We start from the raw sequence: 25,785 nt of genomic DNA on the forward strand, positions 1-25,785 counted from the left end.
AAATACTTTCACAAACAACTTCCTGACACTTAAATCTATACTCGATGTTAACAATTTTCTCTTCTTCAGAGACGCTTTCCTTGTCATTGCCAGTCTACATTTTATATCCTCTCTACTTCGACCATCATCAGTTATTTTGCTCCCCAAATAGCAAAACTCCTTTACTACTTTAAGTGTCTCATTCCCTAATCTAATTCCCTCAGCATCACCGGAGTCAACTCGACTACATTCAATTATCTCGTTTTGCTTTTGTTGATGTTCATCTTATATCCTCCTTTCAAGACACTGTCCGTTCCATTCAACTGCTATTCGAAGTCCCTTGCTGTCTCTGACAGAATTACAATGTCATCGGCGAACCTTAAAGTTTTTATTTCTTCTCCATGGATTTTAATAGCTACTCCTAATTTTTCTTTTGTTTCCATTATTTCTTGCTCAATATACCGTTGAATAACATCGGGGAGAGTCTACAACCCCGTCTCACTCCCTTCCCAACCACTGCTTCCCTTTCAAACGTCTAGTATCTAACGTACTAACTCATTTGCATAGCAAGCAAATGTTTGAAGCTGTTTTATACATAGGAGTTCGATTTTTTAAACAATCACGTTTTCACTGTTTAATTGCTAAATGCAAATTTTGAAATACAAATGAGAACTGCGGGCCGCACGAATACGTGATTCGGACCGCATGCGGCCCGCGGGCCGCAGTTTGGCGACCGCTGATTTAGAAAGGTTAGCGAAAATCCAGCCGATCCTCTTCAGGCCGAACAAAGCCCTCTTTCCCGGCCGCTGGAAACGAGCTGAGGCGAATACCACAGCGAAACATGACTACAGCAACTGGGCTGCCTGGAAGTGACGTCTTACAATTTACTTGTGTTTGTTTACACTGATCGGTCAGCTGACAGTGAGAGGAGGATAGACTCACTCGGTATTTCCAGCCACGTGTACGAGTCTCTTGCGACTTGTGTGATGCATCGCGCAGCGGACCAACGCTCCCTCGTGACTCACCGTGAGAGTCGCGGAAAAATTTGAGTGCATGCTGGAAGTGGCCGTTGACTCGGATGAGAGGCGTGGAAGGGGGTTTCCGCAGGGAAGGCGCGACACCTTTATCTAGGAGCGCGCCGCGCGCGCCAGCTGCCAGTCGCTCTCTGACAACCGCGCCATGTCGACCGCCAACCTGCTGGTGCTGCTGCCGCTGCTGCTGGCGGCTTCGTGCTTCGCCCAGGACCAGACGGCGCAGCTGCCGCAGGGACGAACCACGCTGGGCGATGGCACCTGCTCCCTCCAGGCTACTACCATCACCTGCGTCTGCCTCCCCGGCCAAAAGGTTAGTCAGGTTCTACCAATGACCCTTCTCACATCCTATCAAAACGGGACGACAGTGCTCCCACCAACGTGTCGCATTTTTGCCAATGGTTTTCTTTAGATTTCTCGCATCCTCTATTCGTTTTATTAGGTTGATGCAAAAGTTCGTAGCGTTTTTCCGTAAGTTTAATAAACACAACAGATACATACAACAGAGACATTCGTCATCAATAATAAATTCTCCTTCACTATTTATAACGTCCACCCCCGGCAGCTGAGTGGTCAGCGCGACGGAATGTCAATCCTTAGCGCCCGGGTTCGATTCCCGGCTGGGTCGGAGATTTTCTCCGCTCAGGGACTGGGTGGGTGTTGTGTTGTCCTAACCATCATCATTTCATCCCCATCGACGCGCAAGTCGCCGAAGTGGCGTCAAATCGAAAGACTTGCACCCGGCGAACGGTCTACCCGACGGGAGGCCCTAGTCGCACATTTATTTTACTATTTATAATGGTCTGCCAAGCTGGGATAACTTTTCGATTCTGCGACTGCAGAAATCACTTGGTTTTGAGGCGCAGAAGCCGTCACCAGGAAAGGAAGGTCCTTGAAGGTTGTTCGGTAGTGAGCGGAAAAGGTGAAAATCTGAGGGCGCGAGATCAGGTCAATAAGGCGAGTGCGGAATGGCCTCCCAACCCACTGTCACTCTAGCAGAATGGGTTGGGTTGTTTGGGGGAAGAGACCAAACTGTGAAGTCATCGGTCTCATCGGATTACGGAAGGACGGGGAAGGAAGCCGGCCGTGCCCTTTCAAAGGAACCATCCCGGCATGTGCCTGGAGCGATTTAGGGAAATCACGGAAAACCTAAATCAGTATGGCCGGAGGCGGGATTGAACCGTCGTCCTCCCGAATGCGAGCCCAGTGTGCTAACCAGTGCGCCACCTCGCTCGGTCTAGCAGAATGGTTCAAAAATGGTTCAAATGGCTCTGAGCACTAAGGGACTTAACTTCTGAGGTCATCAGTCCCCTAGAATTTAGAACTACTTAAACCTAACTAACCTAAGGACATCACACACCCGAGGCAGGATTCGAACCTGCGACCGTAGCGGCCGCTCGGTTCCAGACTGTAGCGCCTAGAAGCGCTCGGCCACCGCGGCCGGCTGGATTAAATTCCCCAAAAACCATGGGATTAAACCATCAGCTATCAAAGAATTATTATAGAAAAATTTTTCGTTTGTTTGTGTCTCCAGTCAATAGGCCACCAAAGTTTCCAAATCTCACCTGTAAATTCTGAAAACATCCTGTCCCTGTCTCGCAAACAGGAAAAGGAAGCAGATAACGTCCTGAGGCGAAGGAAGAGCAACTTGCAAGGCTTCACAGAATCTTGCAGCTCACTGCAAAGGCGGAATACTTGGTTATCTCTGTAGGAGCGTCCGAGATTGGGGAACAGTTGCACGCCTTATCCGGAGTTCATATACAACTCAGTTTGCCGACGCAGTTAGATAAGAAGTGTGCTCCCACCGCTAATTCCGTGCTGCTTTCTTCAGATTGCATGGCTGCTAAAGGGCATAGCATATCTGAACTACTGTACAGGGTCGACGAGGAGATGTGTACCTCACGTTTGTAAAACCGTGATCTCTGTTCCCATACTTTTAAGGAAAAATGTAGTTTTAGTTCATCAGAAACGATCGTTTTGGGAAACGAAGGACGATGAAAAAATCATAATAAGTATGTTAATACATGTCTGGAGCCAACTTAATTGTTTATAAGGCCTTTTTGTAAATAGGTTGGGCAAATGCTCATCTTTGCAAGGCGTTATGAGTTGTCGCTGTGTCTGATTCGCCGGTATACTCATATTCCTACCAATAGTAACGATATTAATAATAACTAGTATCACCTATAGTTGAAATTCGACTAATCGTGCTTATAAAGTAACGAAATTCTATTTTTATATAATTAATTGGAATTTATTCGTATGCAGATACTTAGTTCTTAGCTGAACACTACATTTCAAAACAACAAAAGATTTGTCATTATCAATGTCCACGTCATTCCTATTACTTTGTCAGTGCAAAAATTGTGTTTCTCTAGCTCCTCGTCTCTCAGTCCGATACTCCCAGAACACCAGCGGTCCACAAACAATCCATATAAATTGATGACGAACTTCTTCACAGCGAAAAAATCGAAATGTATATGCATAGTCAGCAAGTCGGATAGTGGGTCCAATATTTTTTGGAACAACTTAAACACTGCTGTGTATATGCAAATCTTTGAGGAATTTTACACAGATTTGACCCCCCCCCCTCCACGCTCGTGAACGTACGTATGCTGTCTTTCAACAGGATGGGGCTACCTGTCACACTTCACGCGAGCAGTCGGTTTTCGTGCGACACCCTTTACTATTTTGAATAACTCCCTTCCCGGTCGTTCACAAACGATGTATACAGGATGATTCAAAAGGTTGCGCACAAACGGAAGGAGCTGATCAGAGGAGTCGAAATACAACGCCTCTAGAACTGAAACTTCTGGTCTTGGCACTAATCCTGAGCCTTTCTCCTGACGTGACATCCACAACTGTTATTCATTATCATTGACAAAATCTTGCCTATTCGAGGCATGTTGCCACAGGATGGTAGGGCCGCAACTGTTCAGTGCTGAGGACACATGTAAAATTGATACTTCCATTTTGATGCCACGTTATTTTGTAAAACAAAATTGTCAACATTTTCTATCATGTAAATTTGATATTTCTTTACTTTTAAAAATCTTACCAATAAAAAAGACAATCGTTGCGGCAACACGATAGAAAACTAATAGGCAGTCATATGCGCACGCGCGTATGTGTGAAGTCGACACTTATAAAGGTGTCCGTTGACTACTGTAGGTAATATTCGTCAGTTTGGTTGTGACAGTCAGTTTCAACGGACACATAAGCCTAACATCAGTGAGGGTACTTGTTTCCCACTTTGCCTTTTGGTACCATATTGTACCATATTGGTACCATACAGTATGAATAATTGCGGTTAATAGCGAGGTACGTCTACAAGCATATGAGCACCTGAAATACGTACTGTTCGTACACATTATTGTAACACATGTATTTTGTAATTTCTAGGTGTGTGGTTTGAGTTGGCGTGTCAGCCCGAAACCGGTAACCATTACAGTTGAATTTTATATCAATCCAGCTGAGACGGACAAAAAGAAAACCATCCAATTTCCTCAACGATAAAATCCGCTACAGTTTCATGCCATGTACCAGGGATACAGCATTTTGTCATATTTTAACCTTTTTTAGCCTCAGATGTGTATATTTATGGACTCACATATTAATGTACACCTGAAGATGGGTTAAAGATCCTGAAACCGGGTTTGCAACTGTAGCAGATTTGATCACTGATGGTGATCCTGAGCCGACGAAAGTTTTGAAATGTCAGTTATAAAAACGACAATCAATCCAAACATGCCGTGAGTTCATCAAAGATAAATTACTGTTTCCGTGAACGTAAAATGGGTTATGGGGACATATTGAAAGCCACGTGTACGTGACACCAGCTGCCGACAAAGAGACACTTCTCGCCTCGACACTTGCAACTTCTGATGGGGTAGTGCGCTGCCTGGCGTACTCGTCAGACTGCACCAGAATATTCTGCGAAGATGTTGCGCAACTATTGACTGTCGTGGTCGCCATTTTGAGCGCCTTCTGTAATATGCAACGCTGCAGAGTAAACAATACGCTATCTTTGCTGAACTTAAACGGCACTAATTATCCTCGTTCTTCCTGGCATTCCAAAGCGCTCACTGGCTGAAGTACACATTAATACAGTTGTTCCTTCGTAATGTTTGGCTCTCTCGGAGAATACTTGAGAGGAAAAACGGCCAGTGTCAAATGCATTCTACGAATTTCAGGCGCTGGACCTGACGGCTCCCTTCATGGAAGGCAGCGGTGCGGCCGAAGTTCTGGAGGTGAGCAGCTGCCCGTCGGTGACGTTCGCCTTCCCGCCGCTGCAGAATCTGCACACGCTGCGGGTCGCGCACACCGCCAGAGCCACGTTCCAGGAGAAGGCGTCGCCTCTGCTGCGCCACCTTGCGCTCGTGAACATCTCGGAGGTGGAGCTCCAGGGCCCCACCTTCCAGGGTGCCGCTCTGGAGACGGTGCTCCTTGACGGAGTTCGCATTAGCGTTGTTCGCAGTGGGGCTTTCGCCGGCCTCAGCAAAATCCAGAACGTCACATTCAGAGACGTACGCTTCAACGCAGTACTACAGGGTGCTGTCGAACTCCAGATGGTCGGCAACTCAGAGCTCACTATCCTGAGAAGTGAAGTAAGTAACCAAGTAGAGAAACAACGAGATTTTTTTTTATTACTGTGAGTCTCTACATTATGAGACAGAAGTCAAAAACACTTGCAATTTGGGCGTTGTTTAAGCGATACCTGCCCTTTGGAGTACTGTCGCCTAACGTGTGTTAAAAAACCAGTGTCGTCTTTCTTTTTCCTCTTGTACTTATTTCTTACTCATTATGCATCCATTGTTAAGTAAAGACACCTTCATTCTTTCTGTTTCACTCGATTCCATGCTATCAAGCATCCCTCAGTTCCAACAATATTCTTCATATCATCAAGGCATTTATTCTACGGCCTCTTGGCACTTATTTTGCAGCCCGAAGAACTGTGGACCAAGTTATGTCAACATCTGTTCGAATCTTGTGTCGTTGTGAGGACCGGACGAAGTAGTTTTAGTCTAGTAGCTCTCTCGGAACTATGAGTTGCCCATGGTTGTCTTCTGCTCGCGTCCTTCTGTAACACCTCCGCTTCTTATCCCGACCTGATCTGATCGAATAGCATCCCAATATTTATTGTTAACATGACCGTGAACCTAATGGGGCTGGTAATCGGAATTGACTGCTACGGAAGTTTTTACTTTCCAGTTCGTCCTGTTCAATACTATAATACTGAATGTATGGTAATAAGGAACACCAACACATTTTTACTGATTACGAACTTATATTCTTCTCAAAACACAAAAAGGAGACAGCCACTTCCTTCGTCATACATATCTAATTACGGCTAATCTCAGCACAGGCTTTCTTCATTTGTCATTATCGTCACACGCTAATCCATCACTGCATCCAACACTGCAATCCAAGGTTAGGCCGGCGCGGTAGACGCGAAACTAAATATCGGCACTAGTAACGTCACTGATCACTTTTACAAAGATACTTCATCACTTTCCTGGTATTCATTTATTATTTAGGGGTCTAACCACGACGATGGTGACACCCTTCTCGGTTAAAAACCCTGTACTCCAATAATGGCCTCCACACACACACCATTCCCGCCAACCACTCTGGCGCGTCTCGACACTCGCTCTGTCAACACGTCACAATCGATTGTACGCCCTATCGACCTGTGCCGAGTGCAAAGTTATAGTAAGGGCCTACGGACCCCTTACACTTCCTAATTCTGCAAATATCTCCCGATTGTTCTTTCTACACGCCATGAACCTTTTCCAGACTCAAAGATTCTCTTCCATAATTCACTAGTGGTAGGCCACAAGTCCCTCACTCTTTCGTTGACAAGTTTACTGACAGATTGTTATTCTCCAGAATGAACTGAAGTTTCCCTATTGCTACACAACTCAATTACTCGTAGACCTATACTCATTGTGCAGTTACGCTCTGTGGTTGGCTTGTCACAGTTGAATTTTGAGCAAAAGGCAATTGTATACCGTTAAACATTCAACAGATTCCATTTTCATAAATAACTGGTTACATATCGTTAGTTGTGGTACTCATTCATTTTGACAGATATTCGTTTCCGAGCCAGCTTCATTTCTTGACTCAGGCCTTCACTTGTGTGCACATTGTTATCCAGAACAGCAGGAATTTCAGGCATTGGCCATCGATTTTAGTCACTTAATACACTCGCATTTTACAACGTAATATCTTAAATTTACACTCAAAGCACCAGGACGTTAGGTCTTTAAACCAGGAGAGACCGTGTATGGTAGTCACACGGGCTGATTGTTCCATAGTCAATAACTCGGGCACCAGACGACTCACTGTACTGGAATGACTTTGTTAAGAGTGGTAGTTTCCGTCGAGTGAGTGAGGAGCAATCTATATTTGTCTGTTAGTAGTGCTAGTTAGTAAATTTTAAAGCATTATAACTACAGTACCTTTTGCTGTTTTGGTGCTCGGATTCTACATACACGCGGCGTATAATTGAATATACACTGAAGAGCCATAGAAACTGGTACACCTGCCTAATATCGTCCAGGACCCCCGCGAGCACCCAGACCTGCCGCAACACGACGTGACAACGACTCTACTAATGTCTAAAGTAGTGCTGTGGGGAACTGACATCATGAATCCTGCAGAACTGTCCATAAATCCTTAAGAGAACGAGGGGGTGGAAATCTCTTCTGAACAGCACATTACAAGGTATCCCAGATACGCTCAATAAAGTTCATTTCTCTGGAGATAGGTGGTCAGCGGAAATGTTTAAACTCAAAAGAGTGTTCCTATAGCCACTCTGTAGCAATTCTGGACGTGTGGGGTGTCGCAATGTCCTGCTGGAATTTGCCGGCCGCGGTGGTCTCGCGGTTAAGGCGCTCAGTCCGGAACCGCGCGACTGCTACGGTCGCAGGTTCGAATCCTGCCTCGGGCATGGATGTATGTGATGTCCTTAGGTTAGTTAGGTTTAAGTAGTTCTAAGTTCTAGGGGACTGATGACCACAGATGTTAAGTCCCATAGTGCTCAGAGCCATTTTGAACCTGCTGGAATTTCCCAAGTCCGTCGGAATGCACAATGGACATGAATGGATGCAGGTAATCAGACAGGATGCTTGTGTACGTGTCACCTGTCAGAGTAGTATCTAAACGTATCAGTGATCCCGTATCACTCCAACTCAATGCGCCCAATACCATTACAGAGCCTCCACCAGCTTCAACAGTTCCCTGGTGACTTGAAAGGTGCATGGATTCATAAGGTTGTCTCCATATCCATACACGTTCATCCGCTCGATACAATATGAAACGAGACTCGTCCGACCAGGCAGCATGTTTCCAGTCATCAACAGTCCAATGTCGGTGTTTACAGGCCCAGACGTAAAGCTTTGCGTCGCGCAGTCATCAAGGGTACACAAGTGGATCTTTGGCTCCGAGAGCCCATATCGTTGATGTTTCATTGAATGGTTCGCAGGTGACACTTATTGATGGTCCAGCATTGAAATCTGCAGCAGTTTGCGGAAATCATGCACTTCGGTCACGTCGATTAACCGATCTAACAACTGCGCGAGACACTTGCCTTGTTTAGTTGTTGCCGACCGCAGCGCCGTATTCTGCCTGTTTACGTATCTCTGTATTTGAATACGCATACCTATACCATTTTCTTTGGCGCTTCAGTGTATTTTGTACGTTCTTCCTAAATCGTTGTGAAACATCGTTAAGCATATTAGCTAAAGTTTTCAAAATGGCGTTTCGGGTTTGCTTGTCACAACCAATGGGGATAGCCGTCACACGGACAACCATCCACGAGAAAGGATTTGCGTTTCAAATTCTGATACCATCCTTCCTCTAATTCTCAGTCCAAAAGAAGTGTGAAAATTGTGTCATGAGTTAGCTATATCTAATAGCCTAGAACTACCTGCAAAATGAACTGAAACTCGACGAGTTGGGGCTGACTGGTTTTCTGGGTTCATGAAGAGACACAATGACATGTCGTAGCAGATCAACCAAATCCTAATAGGTCTACTGCCCTATGTGCTGACACGATAGAAGAAGGAAATAATCAAATTCAAACATTTGAGATCTCTCCGAACCAAATTAATGACACAGAAAAACTGTCTGAGTCCCAGCCTTCTTACAGTGGCTTGGAGAATTTCGGTCAAGGCCTAATATTATTTCTCCGAAAGATGTCGGAATTTTCTCTAAAGCTGGAAAAAGAAAACAACGAAGGAAGTACAACAACACAAAGAGATTCTCCTTACGTACACTCCTGTGAAAAGGGAACTCGAAAGGAAAAAAGCCAATTTCCACAGATCTCAAGAAGTGTATTTTCCCAGCTGAGAAAAGTAAAACTAAAAAGCAGAAACACGAAAAACAATCTCAAAGACCTGGGAATGAGGACGATGACTTTTTGTATTGTATGTCTTGATTCACTTGACAATAGCAGATCATTGGAAATGTGGATACAATGTAAAGACTTAAAAAAATGGGCACACGAGGAATGTACGTCAGGAGATGGCCATTTTGTTTGTCAGAATCTCCAGTCTGATTTTTCAGATTAATTTTGTAGAGTCCTAACAGTTTTTATTATTACAGTTTTCACTGTAGACTGCTGTTGTAAGTCCATGATATTCGCTTTTAAGTCATTTCTTCCTTGTGTATAATGAATTGCTGAACTGTGTATACAATCATCAGAATTATTTTGTTTGCCTTTACTTTATTAGTATTACATAGGATTGTTAGATTTTAATCTTGATTACCCCTTTGGCTTCAAGTAATTTATATGATTAAGCGGATGATTTTTTTTCTTCAAACACGTAGTATTAACATGTCAAAGCAACCCCGACCCCTGTGACAATTCCGCTCCCAGGGACGGTAATCACAGACATTTCGTAATAGAAAAGGCAATGGTAATTTTATCACAATAACTATGAAGTCATAAATTATTTTTGTAAACGTTCTTAAAAATATAGACGAAAAGCTACTTAAGTAAAAGTGTGAATACTTACGTCGGTGACCGCATAAAAAATCTGAAATAAAAAAATATGACTATCACATCTGGTATCCCCTACCTTCTTAAAAAACCACGTCAGAGAATTGTAAGAACACTCGTTAACACTACCGTATGGACAATACTACAACAAATAAAGTTACTGAATCTTAAGTTCTCCTGAGAAACAGCAAAAACTTCACAAACTTTAATTTTCATCTCATAGTGTTACTACAGAAATGGGCCTAAGATAGTACTGGGACGCTAAACTTTAGTAAATTTGACATATTGCGCATAAACAGGCGGAAAGATCCGTTACTATTCTTCTACATCTACATGAATATTCTGCAATTCACACTTAAGTGCCTGGCAGAGGTTGCATCGAACCACTTTCACTATGTTTCTCCACCGTTCCACTCACGAACAACGAGAGAGAGAAACGAACACTTAGATATTGCCGTGTAAGCACTGATTTCTCTTACTTTATGACTCTGCTTGTGCATCAGGAAAGTATTTTTGGGACCATTGCTGTTCATGTTGTATGTGTAAGACCTTGCAGACGATATTAACAACAAGACTATTCGCAAATGACAATGTTTTTTGTAACTAAGTACTGTCTGAAAAAAACTGCACAAATTTTGAGTCGGATCTTGATAAGATTTCAAAAGGGGTGTAAAGATTGGCAACTTGCTTTAAATGTTCAGAAGTGGAAAATAGTGCACTTCACAAAACGAAAAAACGTAATACCTTATGACTTAAAGTTTCAACGCGTCGCAACTTGAATCGATCAATTCATACAAACACCTATGTGTAACACTTTGTAGGGGTATGAAATGGAGTGATCACAAAGGCTCATTTCTATGTAAAGCAAATGGTAGACTTCTGTTTATTGGTGGAGTACTAGGGAAATACAAGCAGTCCACAGAAAAGACTGTCTACATATCACTTGTGCAGCACATCCTACAACACTGTTCAAGGGTGAGGGACCCGTACCAGATAGAACGAGCGGGGGATATTGAACATACACAGAGAATGGGAACAGGGCTGATCACAATTTCGTTTAATTCGTGGGACAGTGTCACAGTGACTCTGAAGAAACTGAACTGTCAGACACTTGAAGGCAGATGAAAGCTATCCACAGGAAAGCTACTTACAAAGTTTTGAGAAGCAGCTTTAACTGATGATACTATAGTTGAATTCTTTTATCTTGGCGGCTCGCGCATGCCCGCCCAGACGCGGGAGATTGCTGCGTTGCCAGTTGCACACGACGCACGCGCCAAGAGAAACAGCGCCATAGTACAGTATAGTTCGCAAGCTTACGTTTAGGGGGGAGCGCGCAGTTTATGAAGTAAAGCCACCACGGCCGCATTAACCCTTTCGCTGCTACAGAGACGTGCTCCCCGCATTCCGCGCTGTGCGCGATTTTGTCACTGCACTGCTCGCCTGTGCTGACACATGGTGTTTCCGACTGCTTTGACACACTTATCATTCGATTCCACAACAACTATTTGGCCCAAAAATTAGATTTTTACACATCTTCTTGACTGATACATTCCCCCCACTTCCTTTGACTGACTGAAGTGCTTTAAAATAAAGCCAAACGCGCCCGGTGTAAATAAAACTTTTATTACAGTCGCGAAAGACGGAATATTTCTCAATATTACATACGACACCTATGTGGTACTTAAATTAAATGAGATATTGTTATACAGTAAATTTTATATGAAATTTAGGTACCTTGTCCACATTTCATTCTCAACATTGTGACAACTAAAATCGACCATACGGAAACTATACGCTATGGACTTTTACCTCTGCAAACTCTTCAAAATTTCGTGCAATGGTTTACTACATTTAATGCTGCACAGTAACTGGGTTGAACATCGAAACAAAATTAAGTCATTTATGGGGGGAAGGTATCAGTCAAGAAGATGTGTAAAAATCTAATGTTTGGGCCAAATAGTTTTTGTGAAATCGAATGATAAGTGTGTCAAAGCAGTGGAAACACCATGTGTCTGCACAGGCGAGCAGTGCAGTGATGACAAAATCGCGCACAGCGCGGAATGCGGGGAGCACGTGACTGCAGCAGCGAAAGGGTTAATGAAGAGACAAAGCACTAGAAATTTCAAAAAACTGCATTCAAACGAATAAAATTCGTGAAGTAAGACACTTCGATATTGTTTTAAAATAAAAAAAAATATTTCACCTCGCACAAGGTTTGAACTCGTTACCTATCACCTTCTAATCCAACACCTTAACCATTACGCTAACGCAGCTCGTCCTGCAAAATGCCTCCATAAGGACTATAACAACAAAATTGTGACAAACACTGTTGGTATGCCTATGAATTACTCGCACTTCGTCGAAGTACAATAGGAAATAAACAATTACCGCTGTTCTTTATTGCGAAAAAGCGGTTCGTGAAATTGATACAAACACCTTTCCTTGCTATCTCCTGAATTAAGAGTCTTATTGCTTGTTTGGTTTAATTAATTAATAGAAAATGAAGCAATTGGCATAAAGAATGGTTTTTCCAAACTTTCAAAAAACAAAGTCTGCTATCAAGACATTGCTTTTGTTCTATTACTTTATTTATGACTGAACGTTTCTAAAACTGAAGACACTCGTCCGTGCTCTGTACTACAGTCGAGATCTGGCAACGTCGTTCTCTGTTCATTGGCTGACTGTATGTTTTGACGGCAGATGCGCAGAACGAACCTAAACTCGGCCGCCAAGATATATGACGCGCACTTTAGGAATACACTGAAACACCCCATGTATCGGTCCCGTAGGGATCGTGAAGATCATACGAGATTAATTACAGTGCCGACAGGGGCATTTAAGCAGTCATGCTTCCCGCGCTCCATATATGAATGGAAAGGGAAGAAGTCCGAGCAACAAGTCCAGTGGGAAATACCCTCTACCATGTATCCATGTTTTTTACAGTGAATGCAATATCCTTTCTTTCAGGAGTGCTAGTTCTGCAAGGTTCGCAGGAGAGCTTCTGTAAAGTTTGGAAGGTAGGAGACGAGATACTGGCAGAAGTAAAGCTGTGAGGCCGGGCGTGAGTCGTGCTTCGGTAGCTCAGATGGTAGAGCACTTGCCCGCGAAAGGCAAAGGTCCCGAGTTCGAGTCTCGGTCGGGCACACAGTTTTAATCTGCCAGGAAGTTTTTTACAGTGGTTTGCAGAGTTTGGATGTAGACGTATATTGTCCTAGGCAAAAGGTTTATGAGTGCGTCTGCAAGAGAGAGAGAGAGAGAGAGAGAGAGAGAGAGAGAGAGAGAGAGAGATAAGTGCGTACATATCCCATATCCCATACATATGGACGCATGTCCATAACCCGCCCTATGACTTGGAAATCCTCAAGTGCCGTTTTGTTAGAGGACGAAGCAAGTATAAATTTTGTAAAGTAACGTGATTTTCGCATCTGTAAAACGCAGTTTGATGCTCCCTAAGAAGGAAATTTAATTTCGAACATTTTTGTCCTTCTCATTTTGACGTACGTCTTATACTCACAAGTTAAGAACACCATCTCGAACGGCTAAAACCACTTAAAAGTGGTTTTAAAATATGGAGATGTGTTTGCTGTACCATCAGTTAAGGCTATTTATCCGTAAAACTTTACGTTTGTGTACAATCGATGTCTGAAGGTTAACGAATCTGAATACTGTAGCAGCACAAATAACTAAGTAGTACGGTGTAACAATCATAACCATCAGATTCACAAGAGTCTTAAATGAGGTAATAGTTGATAAAAACGAAAAATTTGTTTGAAACAATGTATATTAACAAACGCAGCAGTTACATAGTCACATTTCCCAAAACAGAAGTTGCTGTCTTCACTTAAAACTTCCGGGCTGATAGGCCGTGGTCGAAGTATAAAACTGTCTCCTAACGTTTCGTCTCCGACTGCGGGAGACATCATCGGAGGTAAAGCGGCGAACTGCGAAGAGGACTCGAGGAGGCGCTGATTATATAGGCAGTACAGAGGGCGCCACTGTCGATCACGTGGCGTCGGCTATGAGATTGTCTCTGGTAATGCCAACATTCTCGATTGAAAGTAATCGATCGTCACGCTTGCGGTGCAACGCTGACATCCAAATTTTATCCAGTTTAAAGCACCTTCGTCTTTCCTGTTAAAATTATTAAGATGTTTATCAATCTCGATAGCCTCTCTATACAAGCGTGCATCATAATGCGAGGTTTTTGATATGACGCTCGTCTCGCTGAATTTTATTTCATGATCACCTTCCTGGTAAACATGTTCCGCTACGGCCGATTTATCCATGTGACCTAGGCGGCAATTCCTCTTATGTTCGACAAGACGGGTGTTCACACTTCTCTTTGTGGTACCAATGTAAACCTGTCCACAACTACAAGGAATTTTATATACCCCCGGTGTAGCCAAAGGGTGCCGTGCATCTTTTGCCGACCTTAAGAATTCTTTTATTTTCCTAGTAGGTCTGAAAATAGTTTCCACCCCATACTTGCCTAAAACTTTCCCAATGCGATCTGTGACCTTGCTAATGAACGGAAGAAAAACTTTGCCCATGGACGACTGTTGTTCGTCGTTACTCCTAATTCTCTGCCTAGAGTGAAGTGCTCGATCTATATCCTTGCTAGAAAAGCCATTCTTCACGAAAGCTGACCGTAGATGTTCAATCTCATCTTTTAAATAAACAGGTTCACAAAGTTTGTGCGCCCTGTCTACCAAAGTTTTCATTACACCTCTTTTTTGTCTAGGGTGGTGGTTTGAATCTTTGTGTAGATAACGATCAGTATGTGTGGGCTTTCTATACACCTTATGGCCCAACGTTCCGTCCGGTCGTTTAATCACAGACACATCCAGGAAGTTCAATTGCCCATTCCTTTCTGTCTCCATAGTGAACTGGATTTTCGGATTAATGCGAGACGAGCGTCATATCAAAAACCTCGCATTATTATGCACGCTTGTATAGAGAGGCTATCGAGATTGATAAACATCGTAATAATTTTAACAGGAAAGACGAAGGTGTTAAACTGGATAAAATTTGGATGTCAGCGTTGCACCGCAAGCGTGACGATCGATTACTTTCAATCGAGAATGTTGGCATTACCAGAGACAATCTCATAGCCGACGCCACGTGATCGACAGTGGCGCCCTCTGTACTGCCTATATAATCAGCGCCTCCTCGAGTCCTCTTCGCAGTTCGCCGCTTTACCTCCGATGATGTCTCCCGCAGTCGGAGACGAAACGTTAGGAGACAGTTTTATACTTCGACCACGGCCTATCAGCCCGGAAGTTTTAAGTGAAGTCAATACCGGCCGTGAAAGTTTACATTGTATGATCAGAAGTTGCTGTGTTGTCGTATATTCTTCCTTCACTCGTCATCGAAATGAAGACGTCGCGTTTTAATTAATTGATTAAGACACAGTGGAATGTAATAATATGCATACTTGCCAAAGGCAAAATCTGGACATGCTACGTCTTTTTCTCTATATTAGTACTATAGTGGTCCAGTATCAGAAGTCACAGTGATCACATTATCGAGATGTTTAGAATTTTGATGAGGATTAGGTCGAGGGCCTGAATGTAATTAGTGAATGCAGTAATTCCACTCATGACTATGAAAAATATTTATTGCGATTTTAATCTCGACATTTTGCAATTTTCAAGTAGAGAGGTATTGTGAAGCCCACTGTGCAGCGTTAAGTCGTGACGTGCAGGGACGTAATTTCCCAGCAATCTCAATGCAAATGCGTAATGTGATATAAGTATACTCGTGCATCCACTGATCATTTGAGCACGAGCCATGTGATGAGCACTAAAATGCCATTCCGCTTACATAAACATAAAAACTTCATCCAGAATGCAACCGAATGAATAGGTCGAGTTGATAACGTGCTTTTTATAATCCATCCTCTAAGTTGGTCACAGGAGCCAGTGTAGAGTGGGCGTTAATATTCCCCAACGCTTGAAAATTACGAAATGTTGAAACAGCAATAACAATAAATATTTTAACAGCAGTAAACCGAATGACTACATTCATAGAGGTCTTTATCAAGACTTAATTCATTCCGCAGTGTTTTAATCAATTCAATGGAACAGCTTTGCAAAAAGGTCCACAAAAAAATCTCACGCCGTGAGATCAGGCTCACTCGTTAACAACTATAACCTTATATTAAAGGTTTAATACAATAAGTTAGGTATTACAACTTGTGTGTGTGTGTGTGTGTGTGTGTGTGTGTGTGTCCTAAGGCGGCGTAATTCGCAGCGCGCAAATTAGCCCGACTACATTCATCCATTATTTGATAACGAGAACACTTAGAGGCTACCAAAAACTTTACATGTGATTTCAAACCTTTACGAAACTTTTTGTCGCGGATTCCCGCCACCTCCCCTCCCACCCACTTCTTCACAACTAACTCTGTGCGCAACACACTCTGCAGACAGCATCCATGTTTATCACTGAATGTACCAGTAAAATTTCATCGTCGTACGGTACATTGTTCGGGAGGTATGACGGTTTTACACGGGTGTCAGGTTCTATAAGAGGTTGAGAAATAGCCTTATATAGCAATTACCGATGCGATTATATCTATCTTGCTGAAAAATAAAATTTTCGGCATGTTCTCGGAGTTTTGGAAAAAGCAAGGTATATGAGCGTGCGAGCTAGCTGCAGCAGGGAGACCCCTACTGGCAGCCACATGAACCAGCAACTTACAAATGGTGCCAAGTCAGATACCTAATTTCGATGCGTAAGTTAAAATTAACCTTAAGTTTCTATCTTGATTCATGCAGAAGATATATTCTTCTGAAATCGGATTAATTGTTTTGGAACACAGTGTACACTGTTTCGAAGAAATGTTTTGGTTTTTGCGAAATAATACCTAATTTGTGAATCTGCCGGTCATAAATGTCCGTTACACGGTATTGTTCCTTCAGCGACTTATGCTCGTGTAGGGTTCTGTATTCAATATAGGCTAATTTACTATCGATCTTCGTTTATTTCGAAATTACCGGTTTCGGGCAATGTTGCTCATCTTCAGCTCTCATAAACAAAATACAGTTGGGTTCTAATCCTATGTTTACAAAGCTTAAAAATACAAAAGTTGTGTAAACCATATGTCGTAGTTACAAAGCAACATGTAGTAATGAAACTATCACTTCACTGTCATACAATAGAAACATAGTTGCATGCTGTCGCTTTGTATTAACATATCTAAAAGGAATATGATGTGACGATAGCGCCTGTGGCGTAACAGAATGCCCTCTACACGGATTAAAATCGAGCATTGTGGCGCAATGGTTGGATCATTGGTGTCAGATCGGGAGGGTGACACTTCAAACCCGTGTGCGGCCACTCCGATTTGGGTTTTCCGTGATTTTCCTCAATCACTCCAGGCAAATGACGAGACGGTTCCTTTGAAATGGCACGCCCTATTTCCTTGAAACAACCCGAGCTTGTGGTCCGATTCCCTTGACCTTCATGAGGACAGGCAGTTAAACCCCAATCTTCCGTCCTTCGTACTCTGATTAAAATACCGTACCGCTAATGAAATACTTTGTATGTAAAACGTCACTAGCGGCCAATTTCCTAACTCACAAGCATATTTTTGCTATAGGGAAACTAAATAACTATTAAGGGACTTTTAAACATGAGTCTCCTCTCCTTCCCATTGGAGGACGGCAGAGGGAGCTGCGTAAGCGCCAGACCGAAACCAGCGCCATGCTGAGGGTTCCTCCGTTGTGTGAAATTCGAACTGCTCAGTGTGCGGCGGGCCGCCGTTGCGATGGGTTTGCAACATAATATAAGGAGTTCGGATCTCGCGACCTCAGTTTACTGCGAGGCCACTTGAAAAGCTGCAAGTTTATCACATCATGTCGTTTTCTTAATGGATGATTTAAAGTCCTCCATATCTGACTGCTTTTCGTAGTAAACAGAAGGTGGTTTCATCGCAATGCGTTTCTGATCACGACCTCTTGTGTGTATTGCACTCTTTGAATTGCATTGTAAATATGTTGCTCCCATTTTGCTCACATCCGTAATATTGCGTGGAGTAAATTGTTCCATATTTGGTTTTGTTTCATATTAAACAGAAGCTGGTTTCGTCACATGGTGTTCTGTGGACTTTTGTATGGTTGTCGCAGCTTACGAACCCGTGTTTGAATTGCTCGATTTAAACGCGTTGTAAGTGTATTGCTTTTACTCTACTTTATTTTTGTTTGCATCCGTTTTCTTCACTTTCTCGCAGTTAACGGAGAACTCCTTGTTAGTAACTTTTGGCAGAATTGTGTTCAGGTTTATTATACTTGTCACGAAATGGGTATTTAACTCTGCTCTTAATGCTGTTTCTTGCTATTGAGAGCCATGCATTTCACATTGATTTGCAGAGTATGGGTGTAGATGTAGATGAGTAGTCTCGGTGACTAGAGCATTCTTTCTTGCAAAAGCAGCAGTAGTTACCCAAATTTATTCAAACATTATTAACAGTAACTACAAACCACACATTGTAGGAGAAATCAATATACTAGGGTCATCCTCTGACTCCGATGAAAATCTCGGAGACAATCGTTAAACGCGAGAAAGAACTAAGAACGGATGCGAACAAAAATAACATAGAAGATAAGTAATATACATATAGTGTATTTAAATAATGGAATTCACACATGGATTCGTAAGTAGTAACAAACAGATATAAGTCCACAGAATATCACGCAACGAAACCAGCGTTTTTTTTTATGTGAATCAAAAACAAGTATGGAATCATTTACCCCACTCAATACTGTACAGTGGATGTGAGCCATAGTTAAACTGAATATGAGCAACGTATCTACAATACAATTCAAAGAGTCCAATAGACACAAGAAGGTCGTAATCAGGAAGAGAATGCGATGAAATCAGCTTCTGTGTCATGTCATATCAGATAATTTGTAAGTCGTCATTTTTTCTGTATTCTGTTGATGCTTGGTTCTCCACGAAATTTGACTGCAAAACTGTTTATTTGTAAAATTCAATATTGTAATTTCGACTGTATGGCCATCGTCAAACGGGAATTAATTGTGCTTTAGCAATAGTCAAAATTTAAAATGATCATGATGGATGGTACCAGGTGGCTCAGGTGGCTATAATTAAATGTGCAGCTACCCACGGAGATCCAGTGTGGGCTGAAATTATCGAATGGCAGCGAAATTTGGTAGATACTTTAATGTGTTAATGCGGAGCCGACTCTCACTCAAACAAAAAAAATAAAAATTGTCCCACTTTGGGCCGCGAGGTGCATATTTGGTGCTATACAAAATGTCATCAACGTCTATGGTGCTCATAATGGACAAACTATGTAAGCAGCAGTTAATAATAAAATCAGCATATGCGTTTCTCATGTATTTGATCTTTTCTGCCCAAGTTTTTCTTCTAATCCATTACATATGGAATCATTTCTATACGTCTTTCTTGCATTCACAGCGCCATGTTTGCACCTGGTGGCCAAAATTGGAACTTATTTTTGTCCACTGTAAATCGGTTCCGCATTAATGCATTAGAATATCTACCAAGTTTCATGTGATACGATAATTACAGCCCACACTGAACGTCTCTCCGTAGCTACACTTTAGTTGTAACCACGTGGTAGAACAGACACACTTCCATTCATTTTACTCGGTTTTAGCCCTTTGATGTGGAGTACTTCCGTTTACAGCTCAAATGTCACGTTTTAGCTATTAATTAGACTTGTTATGGCACATCAGGGGGTATAGAATAATTTCATTTGGTCTGATAAACATGTTGTTGTTGTTGTGGTCTTCAGTCCAGAGACTGGTTTGATGCAGCTTTCCATGCTAGTCTATCCTGTGCAAACTTCTTCATCTCACAGTACCTACTGCAACCTACATCCTTCTGAATCTGTTTAGTGTATTCATCTCTTGGTCTCCCTCTACGATTTTTACCCTCCACGCTGCCCTCCAATGCTAAATTGGTTATCCCTTGATGCCTCAGAATATGCCCTATCAACCAACCCCTTCTTCTAGTCAAGTTGTGCCTCAAATTTTTCTTCTTTCCATTTCTATTCAATACCTCTTCATTAGTTATGTGCTCTACCTATCTAATCTTCAGCATTCTTCTGTAGCACCACATTTCGAAAGCTTCTATTCTCTTCTTGTCTAAACTATTTATCGTCCACGTTTCACTTCCATATATGGCTACTCCATACAAATACTTTCAGAAACGACTTCCTGACACTTAAATCTATACTCGAAGTTAACAAATTTCTCTTCTTCAGAAACGCTTTTCTTGCCATTGCCTGTCTACATTTTATATCCTCTCTACTTCGACCATCATTAGTTATTTTGCTCCCCAAATAGCAAAACTCATTTACTATTTTAAGCGTCTCACTTCCTAATCTAATTCCCGCAGCATCACCCGATTTAATTTGACTACATTCCGTTATCCTCGTTTTGCTTTTGTTGATGTTGATCTTATATCCTCCCTTAAAGACAATGTCCATTCTGTTCAGCTGCTCTTCCAGGTCCTTTGCTGTTTCTTACAGAATTACAATGTCATCGGCGAACCTCAAAGTTTTTATTCCTTCTCCATGGATTTTAATACCTATTCCGAATTTTTCTTTTGTTTCCTTTACTGCTTTCTCAATACACAGATTGAATAACATCGTGGAGAGGCTACAACCCTGTCTCACTTCCTTCCCGCCGCGGTGGCCGAGTGGTTATAGGCGCTTCAGTCCGGAACCGAGCGACTGCTACGGTCGCAGGTTCGAATAGTGCCTCGGGCATGGATGTGTGTGATGTTCTTAGGTTAGTTAGGTTTAAGTAGTTCTAAGTTCTACGGGACTGATGACCTCAGATGTTAAGCCCATAGTGCTCAGAGCCATTTGAACCATTTTGAACTCCCTTCCCAGCCACTGCTTACTTTTCATGCCCCTCGACTCTTATAACTGCCATCTGGTTTTTGTACAAATTGTAAATAGCTTTTCGCTCCCTGTCTATTACCGCTGCCACCTTCAGAATTTGAAACAGAGTATTCCAGTCAACATTGTCGAAAGCTTTCTCTAAGTCTACAAATGCCAGAAACGTAGGTTTGCCTTACCTTAATCTATTTTCTAAGATAAGTGGTAGGGTCAGTATTGCCTCACGTGTTCCAACATTTCTACGGCATCCAAACTGATCTTCACCGAGGTCGGCTTCTACCAGTTGCAGTGTTACGTGGCTTTATGCTTAATTACAGATTTACTATTTTATCAGTTGATTTGTTTTCACCACGTAACGCCCGCTGTTTACGTCCTTCTTCGTTGCTGAGCGATGGATCACTTTTCCTTCTGACACCGCAACTCTTCCTTTCCTATATCTTAACTACTTTTTATCTATATAAATGATGAACTGTTGGTTTTGCCGTTTAACAACTTTTTAATAACTGTGGAAGTATTACAGGCATCGGGTCCCACGTAATGTGTCACCCGCCTATACGTTTTACAGGAGCCTTTCAAGACTCCATCGATCTGTTTACAAAGAGAAAGCAGAATACCTCTTCCCTTCATGTTGTCCAACAACGACCTAGGAAGCTCGACGCCCTCGCGGCCCAGGCTCTTCCATGGCTCGCGGAAGTTTGCAGCATTCGTTTTATTCCTTGCCCACTTGCCGCTACGTCGATCTTTCGTGGTGAACGTTGGGCAACGTCTTCCACGTTATCTGCAACATAAATAAACTTTCTTCCCACAGTATTTGTGAAAACCCAAAAACAAACTTAAAGAACATAATAATAATAACTGTTCTTACAATTATTCGTATAAGCCTTGGTCGATTTAATGAGGGGTGGGACAGGCCTAAGCCTTGTGAAACCACACAAAAATGGTTCAAATGGCTCTGAGCACTATGGGACTTAACATCAATGGTCATCAGTCCCCTAGAACTTAGAACTACTTAAACCTAACTAACCTAAGGACATCACACAACACCCAGTCATCACGAGGCAGAGAAAATCCCTGACCCCGCCGGGAATCGAACCCGGGAACCCGGGCGTGGGAAGCGCGAACGCTACCGCACGACCACGAGCTGCGGACTGAAACCACACAGTTTTTCCATTCGTCTGTAAAGAATTCGTGTTAGTATTTATAAACATGTACTACTTTTGAAATTAGGTTGTGGCTGGAAAGCTAACTACTTTCCTCTAGCGGCTGTATTGTGCATACACCCCCTGTACGCCATTTATCCGTGTTCTACAGTTGCTGAGCGTTATGACATCCGGCATCGTCGTGAAAGGCGTGACGAACTTCACAATGCACGAGTCTAGACTGACGACAAAGGGAGACGACGGTCTGCAGTTGGACGCCGCTGGCGCCGTATCCGTCTCGGACAGCCAGCTGAAGTCGGGGGGCGCAATCCAGCTCGCCGTGCCGTCCGGCGCCACCTTCAGGTTCGTCAACAACGTCTGGAAGAACTCGTCCTTGCTGGTAGTGGGTCAGCAGCTTCTGCAGTCCGGCGCTGCTTTCGACGTGACGAACAACACGTTCCAGTGCGCCTGCGACCCCGCGCTCGACGCCGTGCTCCGCCTGCCCATGGCCGCCGCGCTGCTCGACAACAACCGGTGCGACGAGAGCCTGTGCGGGCAGCCGGTGCCGATGCGCGTACTCGCCAGCTGCCACAGCCCCAGCGAGAAGCAGGCCGCCTGCGAGGCCGCGCTGCCAGCCGCCGCCGCCACCGCTGGTACAGCCTCCGCACCGCCCTCCACCACTAACCGTACGGTGTCGACCACGCGCGCCGTCACCGTGTCGCCGAGGGCGGCCAAGCCGCTCAGCCCCGGAGGCAACAACACGGCCGCCGCCATCGCCGTCTCCGTGACCGCCGCACTCCTGCTGACCGTACCTGCTGCCGCGGCCCTTGCTCTGTAGCCAGTGGACTTAGCTCACAGGTTGCCACGGCCAACAACCGACGTCTACTCGTAGTGATGAAGGCGCCGACCACCCTACTTTGTGGCCAACGTCGCTCTAGCTTGCCGCTGCAGCTCATCTGTCACAGGTGGCGAGCGGTGGTACTGTGGAGCCGATCGACTGTGTCAACCTGGCGACATTCTGGGCTGTAGAGTATCTCTCACTCCGATATCGGCCCACTGGAGAATCAGGTCTCTACTGTCAAACTGGCTAGTACCCCATGTACATAAATCACTAGTTGCCTCACTACAGAACTGATTAAGTAGGCCCGCCAGTTGCCGTAACATAGATAGTCTGGTAGTAAATTTGAGAACAGTACCTGTCCGAAAAGACGCTGGAAACGAGATGTTCCTCTGTGTTCCCAGGTAGTGCACCAATCGATGGTCGCCTGCGCGAATTTCCGCAAATACTTAAGAGAACGCCGACAGTACAGTGGTGTGCGTGTAATAATGCGAGTGGTCTACATCTACATCTACACTCCGCAAGCCACCCAGCGGTGTGCGGCGGAGGGCACTTTACGTGCCACGGTCATTACCTCCCTTTCCTGTTCCAGTCGCGTATGGTTCGCGGGAAGAACGACTGCCGGAAAGCCTCCGTGCGCGCCCGAATCTCTGTAATTTTACATTCGTGATCTCCTCGGGAGGTATAAGTAGGGGACAGCAATATATTCGATACCTCATCCAGAAACGCACCCTCTCGAAACCTGGACAGCAAGCTACACCGCGATGCAGAGCGCCTCTCTTGCAGAGTCTGCCACTAGAGTTTGCTAAACATCTCCGTAACGCTATCACGCTTACCAAATAACCTTGTGACGAAACGCGCCGCTCTTCTTCGGAAGGGCAGCAACAGGTAGTGTACCACGTAATGTACCAGTTAATAGCGCCATTCGTCCAGGCCTGTCCGTAGGGTGCGCTTCGGGCAGTGCGTAGCACAGTAAGTGTTGACTTTCTTATTACTCTAGGTAAAGTGGCGGTATGTAGCCGTTGCAGTGCGCATTGTAGGTGGCACAAAGCAAACTCGTCAAGGATTACGTCAAAAAGCGATGAATATCGTTTTCCGAGTGCAAAAAGTTTTCTACGGAGTCTCAGAAGCAGGAACAGTGGCCCAGTGTGCGCTTACCCTAACACTAAAGTACTGGGCGAGACAACTGTTACGGTAGGATAAAGACACAGAACACACTGGTGGCGCTGTAAAGTATTCTCTCTCTCTCTCTCTGGACAGAACGCTCCATCCACATGCCTTCTTACTTGCACACCACTGAACTCGATGTCCTTCTGGGTATGAGTGCCGACCTGGAAACACGGCACAATATTCTGTGAAGACCTTCTAAGGCTCGCGAAAGTTTTCTGGACCCTACTACCAAGACAATCTTACCGAGTACTGTGCTTTCCGGCTGTAAAGCGGAGATGTTGATTCCATTTTATCCACAATACTTCGACGACCGGCCCAAAGCCGCCTCCATCAGCTGCCGCAAGCTGTCCTATGCGTAATCGCCGTACGGGTTTCAGCCAGACCAGTGTTCACGCAAAGAGTACACATAACAAAGCTCACAGCACCCGAAGCAGACGACTGGGTCAGTCACTGAATTATTTTGCATGAAACGGAATAAACAGTTAGCTGTTCATCCAAAAGCATATCATTAATCAATCACGACAGGGACACCTAAAAGAACACGCAGTCTTCCCTTCCCATTTATATATATTCTGAACCCTCAGCTCTGCTCCCGCGAATCTTTGAATTAAAGTAAATTCACAAGCCTGCAACCGCAACCCAATTTGATAAACAAAACATTTGTTCACCAGTTGTCCACAGGAAGTATGTCAATAAAAAGCGTACTTTCACCACACAGATTCATATGATATGTGACTGGTGCTTGTCTCACTAAAGGACACGATTATCGCATTAGCAGTATCGTGATGCCAAGGTGGAATCAACAACTGCACATCGCTTCACAATTTGTCAGTCGTGGCAGTAAATTCAAAGGTGCGATTGCACTCATGAAACAGTCGAGAGCGCAGTGCAGTTTCCTGACACTGAAAGGTTAGTGGTTTTGTAAGAAATTTCACGTTAATGTTGCAGACTCTACTGACGCCGCTAGAGATTTCGCAGAGCTGTAGTGTCATGCTAGTGTGATAAGGAATGTGAGCAGCCTGCCAATATGCTGATTTTAACGAGTGACAAGTATAGGACGTGTAATTAATTGTGATGTGACACAATTAAACTTATCCAACCACGTTGTAAATAGTTCCCCTTGTAAGGACTGACTGAACACTGTGAATTTTCTTACTGGCACTGAAAATCAAGATTCCTAGTGAAGTTTCTTCAATAAAATTATACGTTACGTCTGTTGTACGTCACTATTTTTTATAAATATTCGTAAGTATTAATTATTTATATATGTGTCTGTACGTAAAAATAAATTATCAAATAAAATCTTCATATTTCGTTGTTATTAAGAGTCATTTCCTGGTAAAAATGTGTTCAAACATTACGTATGGCTTGGAAAGGAGGATATGCAACGAGGAAAGGTAAGCAATGGTTATACATTAGCGTGAATATCTCCACAAAAACAAGTGTTTTATATATTTAGCAAAGAATTTTCACCAGAATGAGATTTTCACTCTGCAGCGGAGTGTGCGCCGATATGAAACTTTCTGGCAGATTAAAACTGTGTGCCGGACCGAGACTCGAACTCGGGACCTATGCCTTTCGCGGGCAAATGCTCAACCATCTTTTTTTATCTCATTTTGTTCTACATATTTCGTTGAATTCGTTCGTGGCGGACGTCCGACGACACCCGTTCAGGTTGTTCGTTGATTCGTTGACTCAGTTTTTGTATTAACAGAGGGTAGCTAAACCCT

General features: G+C 43.6%; 1 protein-coding gene across 1 annotated transcript; it reads left to right on the forward strand.

Moving 5' to 3' along the window:
* Positions 1 to 1,146: 1,146 nt before the first annotated feature.
* Positions 1,147 to 25,374, forward strand: LOC126251500 (uncharacterized). Its single transcript, XM_049951975.1, has 3 exons — positions 1,147 to 1,323; positions 5,201 to 5,614; positions 22,220 to 25,374. Exons 1-3 carry the CDS (start codon positions 1,159 to 1,161, stop codon positions 22,883 to 22,885), a joined length of 1,245 nt encoding a protein of 414 aa, XP_049807932.1. The 5' UTR covers positions 1,147 to 1,158; the 3' UTR covers positions 22,886 to 25,374.
* Positions 25,375 to 25,785: the final 411 nt, after the last annotated feature.

Source organism: Schistocerca nitens, chromosome 1, assembly GCF_023898315.1.
Source record: "Schistocerca nitens isolate TAMUIC-IGC-003100 chromosome 1, iqSchNite1.1, whole genome shotgun sequence".
NCBI lineage: Eukaryota > Metazoa > Arthropoda > Insecta > Orthoptera > Acrididae > Schistocerca > Schistocerca nitens.

Bases quoted from the DNA above. Each gene is read 5' to 3' on its own strand.
- LOC126251500 (XM_049951975.1), top strand. From the start codon at position 1,159: ATGTCGACCGCCAACCTGCTGGTGCTGCTGCCGCTGCTGCTGGCGGCT. The intron at 1,324-5,200 runs GTTAGTCAGGTT...TACGAATTTCAG, and splicing joins TCTGCCTCCCCGGCCAAAAG to GCGCTGGACCTGACGGCTCC. The intron at 5,615-22,219 runs GTAAGTAACCAA...CGTGTTCTACAG, and splicing joins TCACTATCCTGAGAAGTGAA to TTGCTGAGCGTTATGACATC.